Source organism: Prionailurus bengalensis, chromosome C2, assembly GCF_016509475.1.
Source record: "Prionailurus bengalensis isolate Pbe53 chromosome C2, Fcat_Pben_1.1_paternal_pri, whole genome shotgun sequence".
In the NCBI taxonomy this organism is placed as follows: domain Eukaryota; kingdom Metazoa; phylum Chordata; class Mammalia; order Carnivora; family Felidae; genus Prionailurus; species Prionailurus bengalensis.
The window spans coordinates 109,095,303-109,113,421 of NC_057350.1; the positions used below are offsets into that span (position 1 = coordinate 109,095,303).

Sequence of the window (18,119 nt, forward strand, 5' to 3'; positions counted from 1 at the left end):
GAGAGAGATTGTGAGTTTGCGCAAGTGGGGGGGGGCAGAGAGAAAGGGGGACAGAGGACCTGAAGTGGGCTCCCCGCTGACAGCAGAGAGCCTGACTGAGGGCTAGAAATCATGAAATGTAAGATCATGACCTCAGCCAAAGTCAGATGCTTAAAGGACTGAGCCATCCAGGCATCCCATGCAGATATTTTTAAATGAATACTTTTAAGTTTCTGAAAAAGTCATTAGATGAACACTTCTGGCATTTACATGAAAGATTTGTATTTCAGGAAAACTCACTAGGGTACCTCTATAGAGAATAGACTGAAAAGTTACAGACAGAAAGCTCCATTAGAATGGAAACCGTGGAGGTCAACTGCAATTTGGAGAAAATTTAGATGAAAGATCTGCTTACCTGTTGATAGGGAAGCTGAAGGTTGGGGAAGTCTGTCTGATGCTAGTAATGTAGATGCAAGTTTTTTCTATGTATGAAGTGGTTGAGTATTTTTTAAAGAAAAAGTGATAATGTAATGAGTTAAAAATGGTATCTACCTGTTTTAATAGGCATATTCATTTTTTTCTGAGCTTCAGAGGGGGCCTGTCTAGCTAACATGTACTTTTCTTACCATCATGTTTCATTTAGCATGGCTGTGGAGACCACATTACTCTAAAGATTGAGTCGAAATAAAGTGATAAAAATGTAGTAATTTGTAAATGTATTGGACTCATTTTAAATATTCATCAGTGAGACCACGAATTCCTTAAAAGCCACAGTGCCTTCTTTTTCGTGCAAAGGTAGCCTGTTATTTTGTTCAAAAGAGCCAACTACTCCCTGGTGACTAGCACGGCCAGTCTCTCACCCTCAGGTTCTTCACCGGCAAAATGAGGACAATGAGGTGCATGTCATAGGATTTTAAGGATATTTAATGAAAGAATGGATGTGCAAAGAAGAAAGGATTTCACACGTGTTTACCCATACTTATCTTTCTCCTCTTCCTCCTCCAGTGCCCCAGTGCTGGGTATACCCAGAGGATACTAACCGTATACGTTTGTTGAATGACCGGCTGAATGACTCGAGGCCAGAATAGTTTCCTCGTTTGTAACGCCAATGACTTGGAAAGCGTGACGGCACCTGTGAAGTGGAATGGCAATAAAGTTTTGCTCATTAAAAAAAGCACCCACGAAACTACAAATCCCGTCCTTCTTTAGGAAGCCGGCTAGCCAAGGGGCTGGCCAGGAATACGGAAGTCTGGCCCTCTTGCCCAATCACGCCGGGAAACGTACATAGCGGTGGCCAATCCTGGGGAAGTTTGCTCCCGCTCCGCGCCGAGTCCCGCCTCCGCGTTTAGCGCTGACGGGTCGTTAGTGGATAAGGCGACCGCGGAGGCGGTGCCAGCGGCGTCAGCCAGCTCGGCTTTCTAGGCTCGAGGCTCGGCTCCACCATGGCTCCCAAAGGCGGCTCCAAGCAGCAATCTGAGGAGGACCTGCTCCTGCAGGATTTCAGCCGCAACCTCTCGGCCAAGTCCTCCGCGCTCTTCTTTGGGAACGCCTTCATCGTGTCCGCCATCCCCATCTGTGAGCGCCGGGAACTGGCGGGCCGGGCAGGCCGTCAGCGGGTCGGGCTGGGCGGGGACGTGGCAGGGCCCGGCGGACTGGCGGGAGTGAGTGCTAGGGCATTTAGCCCGCGGCTGTCTCCAGCTCTCCCAGAGCACGGGGAAGGCGTGTAGCCTCTGTGGGCCTCAGTGTTCTCGTCGGGGATGGGGCTGGGCGGCATCACAGGAAAGTCCCTTGTGAACCCACTCCCAGAGATTGTGATTCATTAGTTCTGGGATGGCGGCCCCTAATCTGGAAACGACCGGATTAGGATTTTGTGCTACATGCATGTGTGACCTGCTCTGTTCCCCCCTCCCCCCACACACAGTTGTTTATCGTTACGAGTTTTAAAACTTTATCGTTAATTATTTTGGAAAAACTAACGAATTAGGCGAGAGTCAGATTCCCATTAACCTTCGACTCGAGAATTGTAGCTTTAGGTGAAACACTTCACGCTGCTGAACGTCGTTTGCCTAATTTGGTGAGAGAGTTTGGACCAATGCCAAGAGCCCGCGCTCTAAATGGTTTAAACTTTTTAATGCTATTAGGTCATTTCTAGAATTCTCACTTGGATGAAAGGACTTTGCATACTTGGGCAAAGTTGGTTCTATAGCTCAGGGTTCCCGGATTTGAATCTCCTGTCTCTCCTCCTGCTTGCACGTTTGTTAGGCAGTTAAATCGAGGTTTATTTTCTTTCGGCCTTTTAAATCCCACCGTGCCTTTAACGTGTCGTGGAGCTCTGTGCCTCCTTGATTTCATATAGCCACGTCAGCATGTAAACTATGGCTTGGGACTGCACGTGGTGTTTTGGAACAGCTGTATACTTAGTATAGTAATAATACCCTGCTGATTGAAACGGGAAGTGTGAATTGTGATTTTTGTGTGTTTTTGCTCCTGAGTTTATTCTCATTTCAGAAGAAGCAGAAATCGCATTTGGACTAGTAATGGGAAGGTTCTGTTTTTAAAGTTTTCTGAGCTGGGAAAGTTTGAGACTGTAACTTTATCACTTCTAAAGATCCACGTATACTGACCGTATTGGATTTCCTAACCTGGACTGTATTTTATAGGCTTAACTGTAATTAATTGAGCAGGCCTTTGTAGCTGGGTGGTAATGTTTTGTTCCTTTTTGTACCCCCTCCCTCCTATCTTCATTCAGGGTTATATTGGCGAATATGGCATATGGATCTTATTCAGTCTGCCGTTCTCTATAGTGTGATGACCCTAGTAAGCACTTATTTGGTAGCCTTTGCATACAAAAATGTGAAATTTGTTCTCAAGCACAAGTAAGTATATTTCTCAAGTTGAAGTATATATTACATGTTGCACTTTTTTATAGAAGAATATCTTAAAGACCATTTGTACGTCTTGTTTTCAAGAAGTATCAATTTGAGCTGTATATGCTGGGGGGAAGGCATACTAATGCTATAAAGAATTATTAACTAAGTGAAGCAGAGACCATGCTTCTGACATTGTTACGCAAGTAGGTTTTGAGGGAGACGTTCGAACAGTTAAGCACTAGCCTTAATCATGGGGTTTATCAGAAAAACAGGAGCAACTGGGTGACTCACTTGTTTAAATGTGTGACTCTTAACATAGGCTCAGGTCGTGATCTTGCCGTCATAAGATTGAGACCCATATCAGGCTCTGCTCAGCAGAACCTGCTTGGGATTCTCTCCTCCATGCCCCTCTCCCTCTCTCTGCCCCTTCCTCATGCATGCGCACCCTCTCTCTCTCTCTCAAAATAAGTAAATAAACTTCATCAGAAAAACCACCAAGTAAGTAAGTTAACATTTCTGAAGCCAAGTGGAATTCTTTCTGCAAAGAATAGTTCTGAGTTCTCCATGTACTACTTTTGGACATGAAAGAAATGGTCTTTTTTTTTTTTTTTAAACTCTGACAGATTTAATGCTAATTACAGTTTTTCTTCTAAGTGTGTGAAAATGTAAAAGAGTCTCCTATTTCTTCTATCTTAGGATCACACATAATATGAATTCTAAGTTTGTTGTCCGTATGTTAGGCTTGGGGTGACAAGGAATAGAAACATGTTTAGAGGATCTTAATTAACAGGGATTTATTGTAAGAAGCCCAGAAATGGTCTCAGTGGCTGAAAGTGGCTTCAAGAGCTTTTCTGCTGCTGTTCCGGACCCATAGGAGCTCAAGTTTGTGTGACTGCCTTTCTGCTAGACCAGCAGAGTGATCATCTTTGTCATCTTTCTGCTTGGCAGCCCTCTTCACCAACTGCCATTCCGGTTTCAGCCCACCTTGGACTCTGCTGTTCTGGGCTGTCTTTCTCGTGAGGTGTGGCCATCTGTGGATAGCGAAGGCCTCAGACCTGGGCACCCTGTATGACCCATGCTTTGTGATGTCCTTGGAATTCGGTTCTTTGAGACCTGACATCTTTTGACTTGTTTTGGGTATTATTTTTCATTAACCTTTTTGGAATTAAAATTAATGGTCTTTTTACCTTCTCATTTCTGCTTTAGGCTTCTTAAGGGCCACTGCCATGTCTTTTATGTCCCTTACAACAGTTAACGGTACATCCAGCTCAGTAAAATTTCAATGACTTACTGACTTGATTGCATAGGTTCTCTCATAGTGGAATTGTTTTCTTTAATTGTAGTTTTGATTTAATATTAAATCCTGCCACTCACATTGAAACTCCTACAGATTTACAAGGTGCATCAAAGCTCAAAGACCCAGGAAGAGGCAGAGTATGGGTAGCTGTTCGTAGGAGAGGGAAGATAGCTTATGTGTTGACAATCTGGATTCCAGTCCCAGTTGTGTTTTTTTTGTTTGTTTTTGTTTTTTTGTTTTTTAACTTTATTTCTTTATTTTTGAGAGAGAGGAGCAGAGAGGGAAAGAGAGAATCCCAAGCAGGTTCCTTGCCGCCGGTGTGGAGCCGGACACGGGGCTTGATCTCACAAACTGCAAGATCCTGACAGCCGAAATCAAGAGTCTGATGCTTAACTGGCTGAGCCACCCAGGTGCCCCCCCAGTTCTGCTGTTTTTAAATATATAGCCTTCGGCACACATTTCATCTTTTTAGTCGTTGGATTCCTGAGATGTAAAATGGGGATACTAATGGTGCCTCATAGATGGTGAGGATTAAATATGATAACACGGATAATATGTTGAGTATATAGTGTTGAGCACATAACAAATGTTTATGTGCAGTGTCAGAGACATTGAGGGTGAGAGCCTGTAGGAATTTTTTTTGAGTGGAATGAGTTAAAAAAAAATGTTTGCAAAGATGTTTTTCTTTAAGAAATTAAATAGATGGGGGGCGCCTGGGCGGCTCAGTCGGTTGGGCGTCCAACTTCGACTCATGATCTCACGGTTCTTGGGTTCGAGACCCTGTCAGCCTTGCTGACAGCTCGGAGTCTGGAGCCTGCTTCTGATTCTGTGTCTCCCTCTCCCTCTGCCCCTCCCCTGCTCATGCTCTGTCTCTCAAAAATAAATAAATGTAAACAAAAAATTAAGAAAAAAATAAATAGATGGTATTTTTTCTTTTTTTCTGGAGAGGTTCTAAAATAGATAAAAAATAATAGAAGAAAAACAGTTGATTTTGCAGGTCCTCTCATTTGGCTGATTGCTGGGCCACTGGAGTGACCCTCGTTTTGTTTCAGAGCATTCAGTGCTGCGTGAGATTTATTTTTTAAGAGCCCTAAGAGAATAGAGCTTCTTCTTGAGTTATAATAAACCTGACAGGTTGTTATATGTTTGTTAGGTGAATATAGAAGAGAAATTAACTGGTTAATCTGGTTTGGTCTCTTTGAGATGATTTGTCCTATGGACAGATGATCTGTCCTAAAGACACTTGGAGGTAGCTAACTCTTTTGCAAATAGTTTGTTCCTGTGTCCTAGCATCCTGATGGGTGTGTGTGTGTGTGTGTGTGTGTACACATACTTGTGTGTATTTTTTTCTTTCTGTTCATCTCAGAAAGGTTTCTGCTGTAAACCACATCCATTTCTTATCAGCTGGCCTTAGAAAAAGTGGTCTTATGTGAAGTTCAAGAAACACTTGAAGTTGGTTTGCTAAAGAGGTTCAGAGATCAGAGTCTCTGCCCTTAGGAGCAGGACTTTTACATAATGAATCAAGTGAAGTTGGGAATTTGTGTTTAATTTGTATCCCAGAAGCCCTGTGGTTAAAGAAATGTTGAGAACTATTGCCTTGAATGATCTTGGGCTTTCTTTTCAGGGAGCCATCCTAATTTCTCCACATCTTTCCTTGATACACTGACCAGAACTAAATATAGCACAGTAACAAGGGATTAATTAATTGAACATAGAGTGAACAGATTTCTATGTTCCACATCCTGTTGCTTTTAATACATCTCAGTATCATGTTGAACATTTTCATAGTGGGACTGTTGGTATATTTTGCTTATATCAGTTCTTCTATATTTATGGCTAACCAGTGTCTCCTATATTATCAAAAATATACCATATTGAATTTACATGTCATAAACTTTGGCAGGCTTTTTGCATTTTATCGTAGGTTAAATTTTATCCTCTCTTTGACTAGCAATCTCATAAAGTTCACCTTAAAGATTTTCTGATGAATATACATTTTAATTTTTTGTTTGACTTGTCACTGAAGATTCTGATCTGATATTTAAAAAAAATTTTTTTTAATATTTATTTTTTGCAAGAGAAAGCGCATGAGTAGGGAGGGGCAGAGAAAGAGGGAGAGAGAGAATCCCAAGCAGGTTCTGCACTGATAGTGCAGAGCCCATTTGGGACTTGAACTCACAAACCATGAGATCATGACCTGAACTGAAATCAAGAGTCCATCACTCAACTGACTGAGCCACCCAAGCACCCCTGATCTGATCTTTTGAATACCACTTCTAGCCTTTTCTGGCTGATAATATATTGTCTTTTGATACAACCAGTGGTTCATTTAATTACAAGTGCTATGGTTAATCCCTCATGTGGTATCATTTTTAGTGAAATTAGACTCTGGAGTGGAGTTAAAAGCATTACTTTAATATGTTACAGGTGTTATTTCCCTAATTCTCCTTTGTTTTTTTTAAGCCTAGTTTTATTTACTGGAATTGAAATGGTATATCATTTGCTAATACCTTACCAAATTTATTTGTTGAGCAAATAAATTTAACAAACAAACAAAATGGGGTTACAATAATTTATAAATGCATTTGACTTGTTTACCCATTTAAATACCTAAACTTTGGAAAATTATCCCCCCCCCCATTTTTTTTTTTCGAGAGCAAGAGAGTGTGCAAGCAAGGGGAGGGGCGAGAGGGGGAGGGAGAGAATCTTAAGTAGGCCCTACTCTGTGCACAGCCCTACACAGGGCTCCGTCCCACAACCCTGGGATCATGATAGAAATCATGAGTTGGACACTCAACTGACTGAGCCACCCAAGAGCCCTGGAAAATTACCCTTTTAAGCAGAATTCAAAACATATATCTAATAAACTATATTTCAGAAGTTCTTGAATTCTATTATATTTGGCTATTATAATAAAATACTTGAATTCTATTATAATATTTGGCTATTATAATAAAATAAACTTGGAATTTTCTGTCAAGATTATTTCTTGAAATGTAAAGTATCATGTAGTTGCCAATATAAGAGTACAGAGTGTTTCAGATAGTGTGATGTTCATTCCTGGAACATGTGGAAACATTTTTTCTTTTATTTTCTAGAGTAGCACAGAAGAGGGAGGATGCAGTTTCCAAAGAAGTGACTCGAAAACTTTCTGAAGCTGATAATAGAAAGATGTCTCGAAAGGAAAAGGATGAAAGGTTTGACTTCTAAAATGTTGGTGATAGTCAAAACTGGGGATACTTTGTAGAAAATAAGTGTTGGTTTCTGCCTAGAGAATGTGGATAATGGAATTGCTGGAGGTTAAACGTTGATATTGTAGAAGATATAATGGAATGACAGTTACTGACATTTTGAATTTTTACTACCACCAGAGCCATGTGAGGTAGGGCTATTATTTCCATTTTACATTTGAGGAAACAGGTACAGAAAGCTTGGGTAATTTGCACAAGGTCATAGATTAATTAGTGTGTGGTCAGTCTGTAACAAGAACACGGGCAGTGTGGCTTGAGACTTTGTACTTGTAACTGCTCTCCTGGAGTTTAGGAGCTTGCAGAACTTCATCCAGTGTTGGCTCTGCCACTTGACAGCTGTGAGACCTTGAGCACATCGCCTCACCCCTCTGGGTCTGAAGAGTTTACATTGTATTGTGTGTTAGCATTTTTAGGTGGTGGTATTTCCGTTCCTGAGCTTCCCTAGGGACATCCAGTTCTTGGTTATCTGCATTGGTTGGGAGAGAACTCTGTCTCCCGTTGCCCAAATCTGTGCCACATTTGTTAGCCCTTACCCCTCAAATTTTCCTGCCAACTGCTCTTAGAAGGCTTAATAGTCTAATAGCTGAGTAGCAGAAGTCTCTGAATGATTGAATAAACTTGTGCCTAAGAGTTGTTACATGGGCTTAATACAGTCACAAGTTGAGGTGGTTTTCATAGATCTTAAATTTTAGTGTCTGCAAAGTGCTTTGTGAAATGGAATTTTTAACCCACCTTGCTCCAGAAAGACCTTGTGGAGACTTGCAATATTAAAGTGCATATGAAACAAAACAGTACAATTTTGAAAGATCAGAAACTATTTAAAAGTAAAGATGGGTGAATAAGGACCTTGGAGTTAGTTACAGCAGTTGAGCATTGAACTTCGCTCTGAGCTTCCAAGTGTCAGGGTTAGCGTCTGAGGTCCTGCACTTTCATTTTCTGATGAGAAGCAGCATGTAAGTCCTTCTGAAAAGAAACTTTCTTGGCACTGAATCTTGGAAGGACTTTATCAAGTCGGTCCTTATTTAAGGGACGCTGAGTAACTTAAACGAATAATGTCTTTTACAGTGGTTTTGAAAAGCCACTAAAACGTTATAGAAATGGTTATCTCCTAGATCCTTTGTAAAAATTGAAGGGTACAATATATATGTGTGTTTTTAATCATTTATTTTAAGTAATCGCTACACTCAACATGGGGCTTGAACTCACAACCCCGAGATCAAGAGTTGAATGCTCTACTGACTGAGCCAGCCATGTGCCCTCTGAAGGGTACAATATTAAAATAGTGACAATGAAGGCCTTTTTTCAGGGAGCAGCTTTAATTTGGTCTGGCTGCATAGCTTTCTGATTGTGAATTTTTGCATAGCGTTAGAGGTTAGAGAATTTAGGATTTTTTTTTTAATCTTTTTACTGAATTTATAGTATTTATTAGAAAAGTGGTTCTTAAATTGGAGTATACATCATAGTTACCCATTTTCAAAGTGCTTGTTACAGCTCTGTACGTTTTAGGTGATGAATTATATCAGAGGTGGCAAATGGGTCTCCTCTTGCCTGATTTGGTCTGGCACGTGTTCTTGATCCTGGGATATGTCTCAGAATTTTTCTCAGCATGGTAGTCAGGTAGTCACTCTGAGCGAAGAAGAGTTGGAAGTGGAAATGAAATATCTTTGCCATTCGCTGGATCAGATATTTCAAAGTAGAATGAAGGGTAGGTTTTGTGGATACATAAAATGCAGTGTCAGAGGATTATAAAGTTTCTGTTCCTGTCATCAGTGGAAATTTGTGCTGTTACTATTCATCTCTTAGAAACCACAGTGGATAAAATTGTACCCAGGTCTCTACTCAGAATTGACGCTGATACCTGGGACTAAGGCTTTCACTAAGATCTAGTGTTTTTCAAAAAAAAAAAAGCTAGCATTTTTCTCCCTCAAAAGTAAGTTGTTTCAAGAGAAGGCCTATTAGCACCTCTTTGCTTAAGATGTGTATGCCTCAAAGCTGCCATCTACAAGTCACTTGGAATGGGTACTCCATGCCACTTTGAAACTGCTTTGCCATCCATTCAAGGTTGGAGATCAGCTGAGGAGAATCAGAGGTTCATTGACATTTATCCCAGGATGTGAGTGTTATTTTTTTCTCGGTCTGTCATTTAGCATTATGTGATGATAACAGTTCTTGAGTTCTCAGTCTTCCTCTTGTAGGAAGTGTTCCTTGGAAAAACGAGTCTTTGGGAGTGCTCTCCCAAACTAGATTTCTTACCAGTGAAGTTTTGGGAGAACTATTGCTGATGATAGCATTTGAGGGTTTTCATTTTTTTCCTAAATGAACCAGGATATGGATGGGGTAGAAAAAGTTCTGAAGGCTGTCCAAGACAATCCTGTGTATACACTGATATACAGTGCGTATTGGTCATGCCTGGTCGTATTGGGAGCAGGGGCAACCTGAAGGATTGAGCCCTTTCTTTCATCCAGACTGTTTTTGAAGATGGTTTTGAGTCAGGGCGTGGCAGGGAGGTAGGGAGAGGTGCTCTGATAGAGGTCGGATAATCTAAGCAACCATAGTGAAGGCATGCTAGTAACCTATTTAAGGAACCTGTCTTTTTTGGGTCTTATGCCACAGTCTTGAAAACAGGCAATTGTTCGAGTGTTTTCTAGAATTAAACCACGTTGGGCCTTTGCATCTTTCTGAGGTGGTGTTTTCTTTGATCATTGTTAAAATGGTATAATGTATTTCCTCCCAGTTCCAAGTCCTATATATTTTTAAACTTACATTTAAACTTCTCTGAAATCAGGAAGTGTGTTAGAGTTGATGGCTGTGCATTTAATGTAGTGTCTTTCACTTCTCCCAGACTTAAATAGAAGTTTTATTAGGTTGACTCTATCCATAGAATTAAGGAACTATGGCATTTATGTTTGAGACCACAAATTTCTTGTGATAAAGATAGTTTATCTCATTTAACTCCTTTACTGTCAAGCTTGTTGACTTTGTATTAGAACATTTGGTGAATAAAATGTAGGAGTTGCCAAGGACATTAGCCATAGTGCTGTCCTTAGGATTGGTGGAGGGGATCATCTGGCCCCGGAATAGTATATATCTTTTGGGAGGATAAAGTGTCAGTGGTGATGGCTTTCAGCCTTTTTGATAATGATCCACAGTAAAATACTTTGTCTTTTGACCAAATACACTCAAACATGCACATATGCAAATATTTCAAAAAATGATAATTATCTAAGATAATTATCTAATTATCCATATACTTGATATTTTTCTATTTTGTTTTTTAATGTGGGTCTCAGCCCACTCACTTGTTGTCCCTGAGTGTTGAATCCACCCTGTTGATTTCACATCCTACTAGTCACAGCCTATCCTTTTAAAAATTGCTTTACAAAGTTAACTAACCAGGTGGAATAAAGGCTCCCTTATTCACAGGCCACCTGGAATTTCCTGCTGCCTGTGTGAAGAAGTAAACGAAAAGGTTGATAAAATTTTAGTAAATTAATAAACTGTAATAAAGTGGATTAAATAAAAAAAATTTAAAAATCCTCCTAATGATCAAGCAGATTACTTGTTTGAATTATCTAAAGGTGGCTAACGGCATTTGCAAAGAAGTCGGCTTCTGTGAGCCACAGCTGGTTGTAATATTGAAGGCTGAAATCTGTAGGCTATTGAGAGTCTCAAGCCAGCAAACAGCCAGGAAAGCTTCATCTGGCTACTGATCATGGAGTTTGTTTTAGGTGAGGACCTAGAGAAAGATGTCTCTTTAGGCTGTTGATGAAACCAGGCCAATTATAATTAATCTGTCCCTTCCTGCAAAGCTCTGACTGCCTGGGAGAAAAGGTAATACACCCAGCAGCTATTTTCATTAAGAGTAAAATACCTTTTTCAATAGGAAAAGGGGCACAGTGCTGATTAAATATTAAAAACACATTCTGTTCAGTGAACTAGAGCCATGTGGCATATAAAATATTATAATACGTATTTATAAACTTGATTTGTTTGTCTGCAGAATCTTGTGGAAGAAGAATGAAGTTGCCGATTATGAAGCTACAACATTTTCCATCTTCTATAACAACACCCTATTCCTGGTCTTGGTCATTGTTGCCTCCTTCTTTATATTGAAGAACTTCAACCCCACAGTGTATCCTTTTAAAGGTTGCTTAGCATTTTTCGAAGTCTAGAAGCAGTAGTTCCTTTTGGTTTTGATTTGCCTGAGTATTTTACTATAAAGAAAAACTGTCTAGGGAATCGGTCCACTAAATAGCTCGAACTCATGAGATTGTGACCTCAGCCGAGACCGAGTCAGATGTTTAACCGACTGAACCACCCAGGCGCCCCGACAGGTGGAGTTTTTGATGTAATAAAACAGCAGACACTTCCAACTTGAATCATCTGGGAATACTAGAGTGGTTTTCCCCGAACAGTCCAGTTCTGTGACTGAGAGTAGCTCTGAACTTTCACAGCCTCTTTGCTTTCACACACCAGCTGTAGCCAAAACACTGCTGGGCGGGGGAGACTTCTTTTTCCTTTGCTCTTGGGGGGAACAAGGATAAGTTTCTTCTTCCTGCTCATATTCTTTGATTAGCTCTTCTTTAGGTTAAATGGAATTCAGATGTTTTCTTTGTGATCGTGTGTTCTAGGTTTCTGGCTCAAGTGTTTTCTTTTTAAAATTGGGACACATTTCCTGTGAATGCGCTTCATTCTTTATAGTCTTCTGTAAATTGTATTTGCAGACAATGGGACTGCACATCATTGTCATTTCATAGTGTCAGGAGGAAAACTGCATTCCATAGAGATGGGCTCTTTTTGTTTTGTTGAACTGCTTTTGGGCTTTTAATTTTTCCTTAACATTAAATTTTTACAGGAACTATATTTTGTCCATAAGTGCTTCATCAGGCCTCATCGCCCTCCTGTCTACTGGCTCTAAGTAGACCATGTCCGCTTTGCCCCCTGGCTTCGTATCTACGGGTGGCCTGTGGTATATGGAAAAGTAGCAGGGTGGTCAGAGTGAGAGACACACAAGATGTTTTTATAGTCTGGAGTTTGAGGGTTTGAAAAACCCAACAAAATGTAATTCAGTATTTGTGTATTGGCTCTTTTTTGACAGATTGTTGAAATTAAAGGAATTGGAAAGGAAACTCTGAGTACCAGGACATTTATTAAAAGGTAAAAAGTGTCATGCAGTGTGCTGTAATCACAAGAGGAGAAAATAACTTGTTTCCTTGATCTGTCAGAGGTCACAGTAACCTGGACTGAGCTGTTATTTATAATAGTAGCAAGAAGTTAATAACTGGTTCTCTGTGTTCTAACCACAATATTACAACTTTTTTTGAACCATAAATATCAGAATGAATCCTTTCCCCTGGGGATTGAACAGAAGCCTCATGTTTACCAGTCTCTGAATTTGTGATTTGAAATAACTCAAAGTTAAAAACAAGGTGTCTCCAACTTGGGGAAGAGAAACTTGTGGAAAAATTTGTTTGTTTGCTCTTCTTTCTTTCTTTCTTTCTTTCTTTCTCTTTCTTTCTTTCTCTCTTTCTCTCTTTCTCTCTTTCTCTCTTTCTCTCTTTCTCTCTTTCTCCCTCTCTGTCTGTCTTTCTGTCTTTCTGTCTTTTCTTTCTGTCTTTCTTACAGAAGAAAGGCAGCCAAGGCAATAGGCTAAAAATAGTGGACAGGCATACGAGGGTAGTCCTGTGGGATTAAAGCATATACTGTTCACTGTATAGTTTTGGTCTTGGGTGGCCAGGGAAGTCAGCTCAACACTACCATATTGGTTTGACTTGTTAAGAGACTGGAGTCATTGTGTTCCTTGACTAGGGTCTCACACCACTAGAGGAATGTTCAGTAGAGAACTACTTTCCTGAATATTGATATGTGAAAGGCCAAAGTAATATTTATGGTCTTAGTTCCAGAATTCTAAGAACTCTCCAAGGAATTGCGGTGGTTTTAGTGCTTGTCAGCATTTTTCCATTAGGACCTTGATAAATTTGACCCCTTGGTCCACAGGCTCCTATCGATTATGAGCAGAACCTCTTCACATTAACCTCTTCACCCCTGGGTCTAGCCAAGAGCAGTCTCTTGCACTTTTTAACCAGTGTGTGCAGGGATAATTACAATTTTTCTGGTGCATGCCATGATTTGAAGAAGTTTGGGAAGCTTTTTAACCTGTAATACTTAAAAGGTTATGGAATCACAAGTGATACAGGTTCATATTCTTATAACTTTGACCACACCCAGTAATTTCAAAAGAACAAACAGTACTTCAAAAGAAATACCCTATCCCTAATTTCTAACCTTACTTTTAATCTTTAGTTTCCATTTCTAAGTTTAAGGTGAATGTTGTAAATATTTGCTGTTTTGTTATAACTTTATAGAAAAGTGTTCCTCAGAAGTTCATCTTCTGTGCTATTGGATATTTTTGGTAGGCCCACATCTAAGAACTTGGAAGGAGGACAGGGGCAGGAGCACATTTGCTTAGTGACTTACATCATCATTGTCTTCATTGAGGATTATATTTCCTCATTGCTTCTAGAAGTTTGCAATTTATTTTTCTTTGGTGCATTATTATCCATAGTACTGTCACTGGATAATATGGAACTAACAGGGAAGTTGCCAGAGAGTCATTTGCAAAGTAGTGAAAGACGTAGGAGGTTTATTTTTCGTACTATGTTAACTTTTCTTGTAGATAAATAAGGGGTCAGTAGTTTGGTAGCATGGAATTTGTGTGCTAAATGCATTTGCATATTTGACAAACCATCAGGGTCTGCTATCAGCTGGGTCAAGTATTTTTTTTTTCTTTAATTGCTGGTAGAGAATTGCCACTAGATGTCAGTGTCTGTGTAGAAGGGGGGAAAATTGCCACCATTCTTACAATAGGGTGGTGAAAAAGGGCATCGGCTTAATATTCTTAATAGAATGTTTCTTGAGTTCATAAACTGAGTAATTTGTAGAAAAGCATATAAGCAAAATTTGGTTTTGTCTTGATTTTTACCTATAGCATTTTTTGGTTCTGATAATGATTTCTAACTTTCTATACTGTTAAATTTCTATGCATAAGTTTGTAAGGTATATACTCACATTGCCAATTTTCGTTCAGGATTTACTGTACAAGTACTTTACTCTTGGGAATTACAGAACTTTTCCTCATCTCTAAAATGGCTATGTGGCACATAGAATCATGATGGGCTGTATCTGGTTTAGTTCCTAAAAACCTGCTGTAGAATTTGTATTTTAAAAGACCCCATGTCCAATACCAGTAAAATAAAAAGGATTCTGCTGTAATTGAGATTAAAATCGATTAAATAGCCCCTCCCCCTACACTCCTTGTGGTAAGTAGAGGCTTAAAATGTTGGTTCATTTTACATTTTCCTATTTTTAGTTTCTCATTTACAACTTAATAAAAATCTTAGCTAGAAATTATTCTTATAAGCCAGTAAAAATCTACCGGTTGTCCTCTTTGGTAAATTATTCTAAATTGGAAAGAATAATGTACAAGGTTTGAAGTTAACCAGAATATGGAGGTTGGATTCACACCCAGAATTCTTGTGAAAGGTTTTATTGGTCAAGTATGATTAGACTTTGCTTTTTAAAATTTATATTTTCCCTTGACATCTTTGAGAGCCATATGAATAAGTACATAATCTTTATTACATTATTCGACATTACTGTTTAAATTCTTCACACATGTAAAAGTGCATCTTTGTAGTTCCTGAGATAGTAATTAAATGTCTGTGTGGCAGCGACGGGCATAGTGTGGTTCTATTACAGAGCAGCATGTCAGGCCTCTGCCAGCATGTGCCTGCCGTGTTGTCCTGCCCACCCAATTTCTGTGTTTTCAGCATGTGTGCCAGTCACTGCTGTTTCTGGAGACACAAAGGAGGCATAGACCTGGACCGATAGAGAGAGAACTAATCTACAGATCTATCTATTTAGGCTCTAGGGGATTATCTCCTACCTCTTGGGACTCTCAGGGGAATTAATTGAAGTTTAGGGTTTTTTGGGTGGTTTGTTTAGATTTTCATGGATGTGGTTAGAGACTAACTTCTCATTGGCTCTTATGAGTGTTCATTGCACCTCTTCTTTCACTTTTGCCTCTTTTTAATGGATTCTGAATTTGGATTCTTACTCAAGCTTTTTTTAACTTAAAATTTTCCCTACAGAATTTTTCATAAAATTCATCCTTAAAAGAGCACAGGACTGGAACACTGAATACTTGGGTTTTAGGCCTGGTTTCCTCATTTGCCAGGGAGTTGTGGCCTGGAAGCTGGCTGGAGTGAGGCTCTGACATCTGCTGACAGATGGTGCACTATTGATGAAGTGACAGTTCTTAAAGTGGGCAGCCAGGCACACAGCGTCTAGTTTGCATTTCCGCTGGCTGAGATTTCAGTATGCAGATGACTGCTAGCCACGTTACCCTTCGGAATGGTATGTTCTCTGCCAAGACATTCTTTCCAGAAAAGAATATGGGGGTGCATGGAAATTTTTCTTAAGGATATAACTGACATTTCTAATGTATATTTACCATGGCAGACGATTTGTCGGTCAGAAAACTAATGGCTAAGCAATAATGTTTGTATTTGGTTTTAATTGCAGGTGTTTTTAAAAAAGTTTGAGAAGCTTTAGCTTTAGTGCAGAGTATTTCTAAAATCCAATGAGAGATGATATTGTTAGCAGTTAATCATTTTCTTCATTAATAAGAGGAAAATTTTTGGATTGTTATTGAAATCTTTTAATCCTGTTTCTGTTGGGTATCATTCAGTGCTGCTTACTTGCCAACATAATTTTTATTCAGATGATTCTTCCTATCTTATGGAGGTGGGAGATATATATATATATATATATATGCATATATACACACACGCGTGCACTCTTATGATGAAAGATCAGAGAAAAACTAATTGAGATTAAGTGCACAAAATGCTTTTATTACTCTAAGCAAAGAAGTTAAATTGCAGTTCGAATTAGCCAACTTCAGCTCATTTATGCATATAGTAGTTCACTGGATTGAATACACAATGAACAACTGAAAGATGATCCATTTCCATCATTAATCTGGTACTCCTGGGCAAAAACCCAACTGTTTCCTTAGTAGAATACAGGTAGTAGTAACAAAAAAGAAAATTCATTGGTATTTCACACTAACGCTGTAAGATTTAGAACTTAATCATGAAATACATATTTGGAAATGGTGGCAGAAAATAGCATTTTAAGCTGATGGTATAATCTTTAAACGTCAAAGTGATTTCTATATGGGGTACTGGCTAGCCAGAAAATTAGAATTTTGTACATGCTCATGTGTCCAAATAGAGAGCTAGGATCCCACCCCCCAAAGTTTTCCTTCCTTACAGGTACACACAATATAGTCTCACAATTTTTCTCAAGAGACATACTCATGAGGGTAGGTAACCAGTAATGGCAAGGTTAGACTTCTGCTTCTGTGTGCAACAAGGCTAGGCCCCTTTAATCCATGCAGAGAGCTTCCATGCATTTAGTTTAGTGCATATATAATGTGGTTTACAGAATGAGGAAATTCTTTAACATTTGTTTTTCACTAGGCAAGTTAATTCACCCAGCATATTCTGAGTAGTGATAGCATTTTTCACAAAGTCCATGATTCACTTTCATGATGACTGCTCAAAAACAAGCATTATATTGTAAAATCCCAGTGCTAATTAAACAGCAAACATTTGCCTTTGTGGATATTTTACAGGTTTACTTACAAAACTGAGCATTTGTGTATTTATTTTTAAAGCTCAAATATTTAAACTTGCAGAAGCTGTGCCTACAAGCAGTCAGAAGTATAAAGCAGGTTTTAATAAAATGTAGTCAAAAGTGAACACTTCAGTTGCATGTACATTACATTTTATTCAAAGCTAAGCTTCCATAGCAGTGTAATCCTGCCTTTCGTAAATTAGCCATCCTGTCTCAAGTTAAAGATTGGGTGTTCATCCTTTATCTCTGTATGTGAATGGACAGAACGTTAATAGAATCTTAATAGAGACGCTTTGGGTCGTTTACAATACGAGGTCATTCTCGGGGCCAAGCAACAGTGAATATTTTTAAAAGGTAATGAAAGCAAATACCTAGGAATTTTAGTTTTGTTTAATGACAAGTGAGACAACCTTTGATAACCTTCATGTGAAAATGGGAAAAAAAGTAAAATTGTTTGTTCTCCCAAGTAAGACTTCTGAGTGAAGGTAGCCTCCTCTTTCTGATGCAATCCACATTGCATCTGTGGATTTTATTCATTTGAAAAAATAGATCTGTACAGCCTACTTTAAGTTACCAAGTGCCTGAAGGCACTAGGTCTTCCCCTCATATCCTTCCTATGGCATAAGCATGAGGCGTACAGAGCAATGCAAGAACAGGTGACTCCAGTCCAAGGTAAGAAAATAGAATGGATTTTCTTGGTTGTGAGTTTTCAGATGTGCTCGTTATTCAGGTGCACAGTGGTAGCGACAGCAGGTACCTCAGAATCCAGGAATACTAGAGGTTGAGCAGCAGGCTGCTAAGTGACTCAAAAGACTGGCTAGTAACACCATTCTGTACCAGTGTAGACCGCAGTTTTAACCATGCAGGTCCTATGGCTCATGCACTGCTTTATGATCTATAGTCCTTTTTGCTGTAGGGCTTGTTTCGCAATATGTTATCAATCTCATTTACCACGTGTGATGTCATCTTTGGGAGAACCTAGAGCATGAGAAGTACAAAGGATACGGTTGGTTAGTACCT

The 18,119-nt window shown here is 39.4% G+C and overlaps 2 protein-coding genes across 6 annotated transcripts in view; one reads left to right on the plus strand and one right to left on the minus strand.

Annotated features, from left to right (window-relative positions):
• The first annotated feature begins 1,312 nt into the window (after positions 1 to 1,312).
• SSR3 (signal sequence receptor subunit 3) lies at positions 1,313 to 12,526 on the plus strand. The gene is made up of 5 exons (XM_043595058.1): positions 1,313 to 1,554; positions 2,729 to 2,855; positions 7,245 to 7,343; positions 11,398 to 11,529; positions 12,253 to 12,526. Exons 1-5 carry the CDS (start codon positions 1,422 to 1,424, stop codon positions 12,317 to 12,319), a joined length of 558 nt encoding a protein of 185 aa, XP_043450993.1. The 5' UTR covers positions 1,313 to 1,421; the 3' UTR covers positions 12,320 to 12,526.
• A 3,759-nt stretch (positions 12,527 to 16,285) lies between these two features.
• KCNAB1 (potassium voltage-gated channel subfamily A regulatory beta subunit 1) overlaps positions 16,286 to 18,119 on the minus strand; it is a 422,904-nt gene continuing 421,070 nt past the window's right edge. For all 5 annotated transcript variants that reach the window (XM_043595055.1, XM_043595052.1, XM_043595053.1 and 2 more), the window contains one exon: positions 16,286 to 18,077. In XM_043595055.1, coding sequence (XP_043450990.1) covers positions 17,988 to 18,077 — 90 coding nt within the window. In that variant the 3' untranslated portion in view covers positions 16,286 to 17,987. The remainder of the gene's footprint in view (positions 18,078 to 18,119) is intronic.